Source organism: Squalius cephalus (genome assembly GCF_949319135.1).
Source record: "Squalius cephalus genome assembly, chromosome: 7".
NCBI classification, from domain to species: domain Eukaryota; kingdom Metazoa; phylum Chordata; class Actinopteri; order Cypriniformes; family Leuciscidae; genus Squalius; species Squalius cephalus.
The window spans coordinates 20,722,875-20,735,571 of NC_137128.1; the positions used below are offsets into that span (position 1 = coordinate 20,722,875).

The window sequence follows — 12,697 nt, forward strand, 5'->3', positions numbered from 1 at the left end:
TACAAAATGGCCCAAAATATGAAAGTGAGAATGCATGAGTCGGAGCGACGATGTTCTCATTTGATATTGGCTCAAGGCACGTCGTCCAGCACATAGTAGCTATAAGTTAGGTGCCGATGTGTGTCGGACTTACGATTCGGTCGTGCCCTCTTCCGTAACTCAACACATGGCCGTAGTCATTTGTTTAGTCATTAAGAAGCAAACAGTAGAGAAAATGTTTTGATCTCCTTAAAGCTATGCAAATCAAGCCTGTGCTCACACTTCATTTAAAAGCATAAGAAGATACTTTGATTTTATTTTCACTGTCTTCTGCTATAGTTCCCTCTTTTATTGACTGAAGTTGAGGTATATTTCTGAGAATAAGGTATATAGTTTATGAGTAACTTTTAAAAGACCAAGACCAACTTGGATACGTTTTGCTTGTATATCTGTTTTTTCCCTTATTCATTTGTTGCCAAAATTGCATAAATTTCACCTTGTGTGCCATGGGAGAAAAAGAGGATGTTGTTGCTTTGTCTTATTTTCTTACATAATGAAATAAATAACTTTTGAAAGGTAATTTTGTGTCGGAACCTTTTGAACTTTGTAAAATGATGGTGATGGAATCCCTTGAAAATATAACAAACATTTCTGCTTAATTATGCTTTAAATATTTAATTGGCTAGAAATTCGTCTTTTTGTTCGCAGTGTCTATTAAAATAACTTTCTCAATAACTATTTTGAAATAATCCCAATCACTGACTGGAAAACTTGTTGCTCAAAACATATGCACTACATAGTGTCCTATGTAACATTTTACCATTTAATTTATAGGCCTGGTTTCACAGACAGGGCTTAGATTAAGCTAGGATTAAGCCTTAGTTTAATTCAAGTAACTTTTTTAAAACGCGCCTTAGAAAAAAACATTGCTGGTGTGCATTTTGAGACACAACAATGGCACTGATATATTTTAAGATTGGTCAGTGCAAGTTTTTTTTCACTTAAGACAACTCAAACATGCATTTTAGTCTGGGACTAGTCTTAAGCCTTGTCTGTGGAACCAGGGGTTAGGGATTTACTATTTGTTTTCATTAATAGACAGGAATGGAGGTTCACTCTTGCCAGAATTAGGAGACACAGGACATACCTGTCAGTAACATCAGTATAAATCGCCTGAACCTGTTCCTTTACTTTAAAGCACTTCATCGCAAGTCTGAAATAGCCTACTCCAGAAGCCTAACTTAGCCCTGAATAACCCAGTCAAGGCTGACAGAGGTAGAAAGCAAGTTAGGCACAAACCTGAACATTTTAAAGACCACCATTGCAACACACAATGTTCTGTCTCGGAAGCCTGGACTGCTAGCAGGGGTCATATGTATGATGTAGTCATTTTGTTCTGCTGTAATTCATAGGGTTTGGCATGAGTTGGTTCACCTTTATTCAAAGCAGGGTTGACACCGAGGGGTGCTGAAAGATCAAAGGCCTCCTGTCCATAGAAGTTCCCATTTTGAGGCAAGGCTGGGGACCAAATTCTGCTCTGCTTGTACAGATGCTGATTTCCATTTCAGCTCATCCGAACCAGGTAAAAAATTTAATTACCTACGCATTCTATTTGCAAGAAAATTGTTATTTCTCCCATATACCTAAATAAATAAATAATTAAATGTTAGGATGGTATTTAGAACATGAGAATTCTAAATAACATTTGGAAACTCCAAAGAATAAATTATATTTTCCTACATTTTCTAAAGAGTATTTATTATTATTTATATTAATAATATATATTAACTACTCTGCTTGTACAGTATAGTCAGTCCTAACAGTCAATTTAATATCCACATAAATATGTTTTGCTTGGTCCCTGAAAGCATACATTCCACTATTTTAAGTTCTGTGTATATTAAAGTCAAAAGTCAAAGTTTATTTATAAAGCACTTTTTAAAAACAGCAAGTGTTTATCAAAGTGCTGTACACTCATATCCCATATCAATGATACAAACAGTCAACAGCACAGAATAAAACAATAAGACAACTCTCACATAGCGTCAAATGCCAAACTACAGTATAAAAATAAGTTAAGCTAGTTCTAAAAACAGCAAGTAACAGGTAAAGGTAACAACACCCTAGACTGTTCTGTGATACCAAATGTTTGGGGGTGTGGCCAATATGATGATATGCTATATAATATATAAACATCCAAAAGACCACTAGGAAATGCTTCTCTTCTGAATAAAAAAACAAAACAAAAAACATTTTAAATTCCATGAAAACAGTTCAAGTGAAACCGTATGATGGATTTCGTCCCAATCTGCTTAAGACAGCACTCGAATGTTATGAACTCCAGAAGTTCTGATCATCTCATGTTTTCCAGCGTGATCTGAAAATAATCCAAAAAGCATTTTATGCTTCAGTGAAAGCAAGAACATCTGATCGTCTGTACAAACAAGTTCACATGATCAGTGCATGCCACAAATTGCTTATTTGATTACTGACCTAGAAACAGAAGTGTAAAATTTAAAAGCCCACTGTGAAGATATACAGTGTGATAATAAATATAAAAATAAGTTGATGATTAAATATGAACTCACCATTAAAGGGTTAGTTCACCCAAAAATCCTATAATTAATTACTCACCCACACATCGTTCCAAAACCCGTAGGACTTTCATTCATCTTCGGAAAAACAAATCAAGATATTTTTAATTAAATCTGAGACCTTTCTGTCCCTCACTTTGACATTTCACATATAAACATTCAACTCGCACATCAGTTATGGCAAACGGAAGCTCAAGCCTGTTCGCTTGACGTGCGAGAACCAATGATGTTCATTCTCGTGTTAGGCATCACGTTTGAGCTTCAGCAAGAACCAATGAGGTTCACTCTCATGTAGGTTCGGTTGAGCTTCTGTTTATGTTTGCTGATCAATGTTTATAGATGAATAAAAGCTTAAATTCAATCTGTTCATCATTTAAAGCGATTGAGTCTCTTCAGAAAATTTGGACTAAACCGCTCAATTCATATGGATTAGTTTTACGATCTCTTCATGAACTTTTTGAAGGTCAAAGTGGTAGTTGCGTAGCTGTCAATGGAGGGACAAAAAGCTCTCAGATTTCATCAAAATATATTTTGATGTGTTCATTCATTTTTATTCATTTGTGTTCTGAAGATGAACAAGTCTTATGGGTATGGAACGACATGTGGGTGAGTTTTCATTTTTAGGTGAACTATCCCTTTAATCTACTTTTACATAAAGATGTTATAATACTTTTTATATGAACAATATTATTCAAAAAATGTTGTTCAGTAATGTTAAAAACTATGATTAATATTAATTATGCTCCAGATTTTTTAAATGCTCAAAGGAGGATAAACGAGCAATGCATTAGCAGTATTTGCACTTCACACACGCACATGAGTGTGAATGAGTGACGTCGCACAGGAAACACCTCTGCTATAAAGGGGGCAGAGTCGAGTCTGGCTGCAAATGGAGCGACTGCGCACAGCAGACTCCTCCAAACGCTCAACTTATACTGAGAGACACAACTGTTACCCGTTTACCTTTCGCGTAAAGACTCAATTCGGCAGCAGACACCACTGAGAAAGTCTTTCTTCACACTAGCCGCTCCGCGAGAGAAGAAACTCACAAGTGCGCGTGAACACTCGGCGACCAGCCTCTTCCGTCTCCCGCAGCTCTGGAGTCTTTTACACGAATAAACCATGACTTACTGCACGCAATTCCCACTCAAAACACCAGAGACTTTCTCACCCGTGCTTATACGGCATGTTTGTGTTATCTGATATGAAGGAAGATGCTTAAGTCCTCTCATACATGCCTGGAATTTTCTGCTGGGAACAGAAAGTGGGCGTTTTTCTACACCGAGGCACTGGAGGAGGATTTGCGCGAGTGCTGCAACTTGCCGTCTCAAGTGAGGCAACATGCAGTAAGTTCACCGTTCGAACGATTTGCAGTTATCTAAAAATCAGTTGCTGCATTGCATTGGTGTTATGAAGATGAAGATCATGATGGAGATGCGCCTGGATTAATAAGCTCACATTGATTCTGAGGTTGTTTAGCTATATATATACAGGTCGATATGGCACAGGAGGTCGTGTATGATAACCGCAATATAGTGGTGAAGTACATCCACCATAAGCTCTGGAAGAGGGGATTCGTGTGGGAAGTGAATGGACACGATGACAGTGTCTCGAATGGACTGATGATGGGGAGGCAGGAGGAGGACAGCGGCGTCTCTCCCAGCCCGCGTCACGACCCGTTCAGCGCTCTTCACAAGGTGCTACGGGAGGCTGGGGATGAACTGGAACGGTTATATCAGTCGGACTTTGCGGAGATGTCCAAACAGCTGCATCTCACGTCCATCACGGCGCATCAACGCTTCACCGCGGTCATAGACGAGCTGTTCAGGGACGGCGTGAACTGGGGCAGAATCATCGCTTTTTTCGAGTTTGGAGGGACTGTTTGTGTCGAATGCGTGAACAAGGAGATGACGGCGCAGGTGGATAACATTGCGGGCTGGATGACGGAATATCTGAACGGGCCGCTGCACGGCTGGATCCAGGAGAACGGTGGCTGGGTATGTAATTAACTCAATATACCTCACGTCCGAAGACGCAGCGTCTCATGCTCCGCCTCTGCGCATGGCGTCATGCGTTCGAAGCGTTGCGCGTGATCTCTGATTGGCCGGTAGCGCTGTTCGTTAAAATGCGCCAGCCAATGAGCTTCGGCGATTTGTCACACCTCTCTCACGCCTCCGTGGCGAGTCTGTTACGTGAAGCCATCAATGACAGCTGCTGTCTGCAGAGTTGAAGGTGTGGTTCCCTGTGCGGAACTTTCAGGAACTGCTGTTGATTCATGCAAACAGGAGGATGTTTGGCCTTACCAGTTTTATGGGATATGCTATATCCGATATTTACTCACCAAATCATGCGTTTAAATTACCCTGGGCTATTCTTGTGCTAAGTGCAATGGATCAGCTTGTGATGATATTGTTTAAACATCACTGAACTCCATTCATTTTCTGCCCAGGTGTACCTGGAAAACCAGGTTTGCACAACTAGAGTTCTAAAATGAAAATTCTAGTTTAGCACACATAAAATTAATGTACTTTGACAGTTGAAGGCAGTGGATGTGACGCTTTTCTGTCAAGTATCTCTGGTTGAACAGACAATAATGTAACCTAAGTAAATGCAAACGATTGATTAAGTTATTGAGTAAAAAAAACCAGATCAAATTAGATCTTACAAAATATTTCCTAAATTTTGTTAACTCATGACTTGTGTAATCATGCCTACCTCAGCACAGATATGGTTGGCACAAAGGGTTTGTATAGGCAACAAAATAGAAGATACAATATATTTTTATTATTTTTATTAACTTATAAATAATTTTTGGAAGCATGTAAATAACCAGTAGAAAGACTTAAATTTGGCATTAAATGAAAACTCAACTATTTTCTAAATGCATGTTGTTTAAACAATTCATCAGTGCAGGTTTCAGTTATCTCATAATTCTTATTCAAACTGTCATAACTGATCTTCCAGTGAAGCAACAGGCTTCTCTCTGGTGACGAATGCTGGACTTCTCCAATAACCATATTAGTCCTACTATTTGAGTAAATTCAGTATCATATAGTAGGTATACTGTGTACTATATGCTAATTTTCCACATGCATAGAATACCCAGATGACTTACTATATGCATTATGCCACCAAGATCTGGGTACTGCATCCCACAATGCAATGTGCATGACCTTTAATTTCCAGAGTGATGAATAAACCAATAGCAGATCGTGGGAGTCTTCAGGAATTGTTTTAGAAAACAATTCCATTTATTGGAAATGACACACTTAATTTTTGTTGTTGATATTTCTGCATAAAATTAAAAAATATATATGTAAAAACATGATGTAAAAGACAAAGCTACTCACCAAATTAAACATGCAACTGAGATTACAATATATGCTGTTTTTTAAAAGAGGACCTATTATGCTTTCTTAGATGTTTCTTACTTTTTCAACTTTCTTTCTTGTGTAATGTTGCTGTTTGAGCATGAAAAATGTCTACAAAGTTCTGCCTCGATTGTAGTCTTGAGTTTTCTTCCGCGAACGTACACGTCATAAAATTCCTCGTTCACATAATTTTCCTGCCCAAGACTCGCCCTGGTTGAGTAGTGTCGCAGTTATGGTAAGGGGAGTGACATTTCCCAATTACGTTCAAAGCGGTTGACCAATCACAACACACTGATCCAGCTGACCAATCAGAGCACATTGCGCTTTTCAGAAGGAGGGGCTTCATAGAGACAGGAACTAAACAGGGCTGCGTTTCCCAAAAGCATCGTAAGCCTAAGCTGATCTTAGACACCATTGGTGGCAATTGTTCTACGATCAACTTAGGCTGATGATGCTTTTGGGAAACACAGCCCAGAGCATTACAGACAGACTGGGAAGAGAGGTGCAGCAACAATGTCAAATATGTAAAAAATATCCTGATGAATTTTCAGTAAGCTGTAAATTAATAATGCCATTCAGGAGGAACTCATGAGACATGCTGCTTTTTTTTTTTAATGGCCATTCAGAATATGACCTTTCAATAATGAACTCGCTTTGAACTGTAAGGTGACAATCATAAATGAGCGGGAACTTGTGGTCTGGTGCAGGACTTAAGCATCAGATCAGTAAGGTCATCCAGGACTTCCCCTCTTTCATTCACTCTGGTTGCATTTTCCACATCTCTGTTCTACTGTGGACCGCAACATTATTTAATACTAGTTTGTGTTTGAACAAAGACTTAATGTGGATGTGCATAATTCAAAGCATTGTGTCCACAGGGCATTCATCAATAATTCAAAGGCTGCATTTTAACTTTAAGGAAGGAAAGTTTAACATTCCCCTCGAGTCCTGACCTTTTGAAAGTGGAAACTTTTGACACATATCAAAGGATTACACTTTCACTGACCTGAACATCAGGAAAGAGTTCCTCTATTTACTAATTTCTTTTCAATTATGGCTTTGAAATAGACCAGAACGCCTGAGTCACAGTGACAACTGGCTGCAGTATCCAACAGTAAAAATACTTCAGATTTAAGAAACCCTTCTAACTATTGAGATTATTTTGATTTATATATATATACACACTGAACAAAATTATAAATGCAACACGTTTTTTGCCCCCATTTTTCATGAGCTGAACTCAAAGATCTAAGACGTTTTCTATATACACAAAAGCCCCATTTCTCTCAAATATTGTTCACAAATCTGTCTAAATCTGTGTTAGTAAGCACTTCTCCTTTGCCCAGATAATCCATCCACCTCACAGGTTTGGCATATCAAGATGCTGATTAGACAGCATGATTATTGCACAGGTGTGCCTTAGGCTGGCCACAATAAAAGGTCACTCTAAAATGTGCAGTTTTACTGTATTGGGTGGCAGTATCTGGTGTGACCACCATTTGCCTCACGCAGTGCAACACATCTCCTTCGCATAGAGTTGATCAGGTTGTTGATTGTGGCCTGTGGAATGTTGGTCCACTCCTCTTCAATGGCTGTGCGAAGTTGCTGGATATTGGCAGGACCTGGAACAGCTGTCAAATATGCCGATCCAGAGTATCCCAAACATGCTCAATGGGTGTCATGTCCGGTGAGTACGCTGGCCATGCAAGAACTGGGATGTTTTCAGCTTCCAGGAATTGCCCACTCATGATGGTTACGACGACGAACTGCAGTCAGGTCGAGACCCCGATGAGGGCGACAAGCATGCAGATGCAGCTTCCCTAAGGCCGGTTGGATGTACTGCCAAATTCTCTGAAACGCCTTTGGAGACGGCTTATGGTAGAGAAATGAACATTCAATTCACGGGCAACAGCTCTGGTGGACATTCCTGCAGTCAGCATGCCAATTGCACGCTCCCTCAAAATTTGCGACATCTGTGGCATTGTGCTGTGTGATAAAACTGCATTTTAGAGTGGCCTTTTATTGTGGCCAGCCTAAGGCACACCTGTGCAATAATCATGCTCTCTAATCAGCATCTTGATATGCCACACCTGTGAGGTGGATGGATTATCTCGGCAAAGGAGAAGTGCTTACTAACACAGATTTAGACAGATTTGTGAACAGTATTAGAGAGTAACAGGCCTTTTGTGTACATCTCATGAAAAATGGTATATATATATAATAGAATATAGAAACCCCAAATTAACCCTAAATTCACAATTTATTATTTATAAAAATAAAAGCTGTGTGACATCATATCCTGGCTGTTGCCCATATTAATTGCAGTTGACAAAAACGGATAAAAGTGTTACTGCTAAATTGACTAGCAAATCCATTTACTAAAGTGGCACAGTGAAAAACCACAAAATTAGCACTGTATGACAAGGTAGCTGCCTGTGGCGTATTAAAGGTTATCATACACTGTAAACATGTTGTTCTGTAATTATTCGTAGGAATAGAGGTATTGAGATCACAGTGTCTGAGACCACTATTGTGGTTTTCTATAAAAATAATCAAGTTTACTAAATTGCTGTGACGTGGGCAACTAGATACTATAAATCCGGCCATGCAGGGCTTATATTTTCCGCCCTGCTCTAAAAGCAGTGACGGAGGTGTCAGGCTCATTAACCTTAATGGTGACATTTGGACAGGCGAGAGCAATGCGTGTGCTCTCAAATCAGCCTACCTTCTGTTTCCTGTTTAACTCCAGACAAAAATAGGTGTCATTTGTGGGCTTATGTTGTTGAGTCTACTGTCCTGCCCCAAACACTTACATTTTTCATCAAGCTGCATCACAAGACTATGTTTGTTTACCTTGCTGTCTGGATCTCAACAACACCCCACTGTCTTACTTTGTCCTCTAATTCACTGTGTGCTCAGAGACAGTATAAGCCTGCATTCAGAAAATAACACCTTGAGTCATATTCTATATATTTTTCAGTCTGTTTCAATTATACATTTGGCAGTGGGTTTCAATCGTCCCACGCAGAGCGATTGTTCTCATCTAGGCCCAGAAGGAATCTCTGGACTTTTTTTTTTTTTGCGTTGATTCTGAGGATCTTTAAGATTCAATGAAATGGAACTGAACACTAGAGTTTAACCTGAAAGTACAACACTCTTATCCATGGCTGAAAGTAGGGTTTTTCCCAAACATTTTGATGCAAGGACCACCAAATATAATAATCCCCTTTTGAGGGATTCCCTTTATAAAATATACAGTAAAGGCAGCTATGTTTTCATGTAAAGATCCATATATAATGGCAAAATTGAAAAATATTGACTTTGTAGTGTATTTTTATCTACCCACTGTTAGAGTGATGTTATATGTACAAACCTAAAGAGAAACATTTTTAGTTGAATACATTTTATTTGAAAGCTTTTTTTAAGAAGTATTTTTCAAGAACACATATGCAGTTAACTTTGACAGCTATATACAAAACAAAAACACCAAAATGTATACCAAAAAATATACCAAAATTGCACTTTTTAATATTTCATTCTTTCAAAAGAAGTCAATAGCCACACATGCGGCCACAGAATTTAAGTGGACATCATTCATAAAGTTCCTCTTTATTTTGTGTTAATTCAATATTTTTGGCTAACCTGATCCAAGCGGGTGTTTCAAACAAGGATCCATAGAATGTTGTTCAAATGTTTGGGGCGAGTACGATTTTGTTTTTTTCAACGGCACTGATACTTTTATCACACAAAAAAGCATTAAAATGATCAAAAGTGACAGGAAAAGACTGATCCAAAAAATTTGGATTCAAAATAAATGCTGTTCTTTTGAACTTTCGTTTGAACCTTTTCTAAATGTTTGGTTAAACAGTAAGTTTAGATAGATTAAACAATTAAAACCTCTGAAAATGAACGCTTAGCCCATTTGATCCAGGGTTTAACTACCCTATTCTCCTCTAATTTCATGTTGGACACCATTGCACTTCTGTGAACTCTGTGCTGAATGGGCTAGACATGCCTCCTGCAGACTGACAAGCTAATGCGCCTGAACCCCACGTGGGCAGCACCTGTGTTTATCTGTGCGACGTGACAGTAAATGCTGCATGACGTGCTGTGTTGGCAGCTGCTGGGCTCTTAAATTATACACTTCAGCCTGCTGATCCAGGTTCAGCCCAGGGGTGTAGTGGGAGTATGCGTGCTAGCAGGCCATGCACACGCCACAGATCTGCAGTCTGCTAATAACATGACTTTGCAAAAGAGCCCTGGCATTTAGTTGAGGACAGATGATTGGAATTTGCTTGTGTGTCTTTAAAAGGGGGATTTTGGGACTGCTCTTACAAGTTATTCCTTCATTTACTAGCAGCTTCAATGAAGACTTTGGGTGAGCACAGAGGTGATGAGGGCAATGGAGGATTGACAGAGAGGTGATTTGATACTCAACACACACGGCCCTTTGTATGCTCTTTCCAGTTTCAAGCCTGAAATGGTTTAGGATCAGTTTTATTTTTGTACCATTTGACCATCAAACCATTTGATGTGTAAGCCAATGCCTAAGACTTTCCTATCTAAGGAGGAGATGGCAACCTCTGTGTTTTTGTCACTTGAATAAGTAAGCCAATCATATGATGGCCCTATGATGGTCACAGAAACGGGTTTAACAAAAACACCATTGGCTGAATATTATATATATCTCTATATTATTTTAGGACAATGTGAAGTTGTTGCTAGTGAAGGGCTTGGGACTGTGGTGCCATCAGCTTGTCAGCATTGTCATTTGATGCATTCAAGTTCTCCTTGGAAGTTATTTATGAGTTGGGAAGTTGGGACATCAGGTGCATCACTTAAGATGTACTTTTTCTTTTTTTTTTTACAAAGAATTCAGCAAGATTTAACTTTACTTCTACAAAAGGATTAATAAGGAATGCACATCGGTTGTGCTTTTGTTTTTTTTTATGTTTTTAATTCAATTCAGTTCAATTCGTAATTTTATAGCGCTTTTCATAATACACATTGTTTCAAAGCAGCATTAAAGAAAATGATTGTTTCAATGTTACAATTTAGGAAGTATTCTGTTATCAGTAAGACATGCTGCTGCTGTAAAATATAGCATACATGAATTACCTGTAGCAGATCTATACAGGTGGAGCTGGGGAAGGTGGAGGGTTTCTGAAAGCACGTTGCAGACTGCTACAGCAAACGCTGACCAAGTATTTGAAGGATGAGCAGTGAGCTCATTGGCTATGATACAGCAGGAACATTGAACAAAGATGTGCCCTATAGAGATAGATGTGATTGTAACCAGGTTGAGTTAAGAACCTACCAGCCTGAGCCATCTAGAGTTTCATGACAGAACTATGTATTTAAGCAGACACAATGAATGTGTTAGGCAGCAATTACAACTTGTACTCATAATTATAAGATAAGGATAATATTACAATAAACTGATCTATCATTTGTTAACCATATTTTATCGGACACTTAAGTGAAGTGAACTACACTATCTTAGTTTCTGAAAATGCATTTCCTATATAAAGCAAATACATCCCTATATTTTTTTTCAATTTATGAAGGTACTGTTAATTGAATTGTTATATATTCAATCGTAATTGTACAATACTAGCATATTTTTTAAATGCAAATTTTATTGTTGATAAATAAATTCATTTTAACAAATGTATTTATTGTGTCCATAATATTTTATCAACAACACACCGCCCAGTTTGGAAACTTAAAGAAAGTTCTGAATTTCCCACTTGTGACTTTGTGGCAGCGTTTATGTGGCAGCTGTCCTGAGACTCCAGAGTATTCAGTCACATGGAATATATGACATAATATGCCAAAGTTGTCAGTATGCAGGTGCCATCCGTCAGCATTCCCATTCATCTCAGTTGCTGACGGATACCTCTATCCAGGTATTACTGACTCCTATTGTTTCCGTTGTGTGGTTGTATGTTTCACTCTTTGTCATCAGTATGACTCTTTCTTAGGAAAGAGTGGAACAATCAGAACTATTACTAACGAGAACTTGCAGTTTTCATTTCAGATGCTTCTGTGAAAGATTATCATTCTGATTTATTGGCTAAGGGGGATATGAGAGTGGAACAAAAGCCACGTTCAGGAAATGGAGAAGCCACTAATGAAAGTTAAGAGTGGAAGAAGTCCTTGGGCTGCCTTTCACATCACATGTTTCACGTCATGTCCTTCCAGACACTGGAAGTGAACCGTAAATGGACTGTTCTTAGAAAAACTGGAAGTTTTGTGGAAAATAAGAAATTGGCATCGTGTATAACTTTTGGTTAACATTTTTTTTTGCTCAGATGGTTCTCTTTTGTAACTCAGGATAATTATATTTGATTTAAAGGGATAGTTCACCCAAAAATGAAAATTGTAATCATTCACTCACCCTCATGTTGTTTTAAACCTGTATGTTCTTTTATCTACTGGGGAACAGTTAACACAAGAGAAGATATTTTGAAGAATGTCTCTACAATTAAAGTCAATGGGGTCCAATGTCATAGGCCCCGCTGACATTCAAAATATCTTCTTTTCCAAGTTGGTCTTGTAACAATTTGATGTGAAATGTTGGAGTTTGAAATCTCTTACTTTTGATTGTAAAATTTAGTTTCCTTGGAAAACTAAGCACTGACACTATTGCGATCTCTTCTAAAACACTTCTAAAACTTTTTTTCTCAGAAGAAATCTGAGGAGCAAGAGATTTAAGCATTAAATCTTATTATCTAAGTTTAAAGTCAGCAT

General features: G+C 38.4%; 1 protein-coding gene across 1 annotated transcript; it reads left to right on the forward strand.

The window, feature by feature from the left end:
* The first annotated feature begins 3,409 nt into the window (after positions 1-3,409).
* bcl2b (BCL2 apoptosis regulator b) lies at positions 3,410-5,927 on the forward strand. The gene has a single exon (XM_079876182.1). The coding sequence runs from the start codon at positions 4,073-4,075 to the stop codon at positions 4,580-4,582; it is 510 nt and encodes a 169-aa protein (XP_079732308.1). The 5' UTR covers positions 3,410-4,072; the 3' UTR covers positions 4,583-5,927.
* The last annotated feature ends 6,770 nt before the right edge of the window (positions 5,928-12,697 follow it).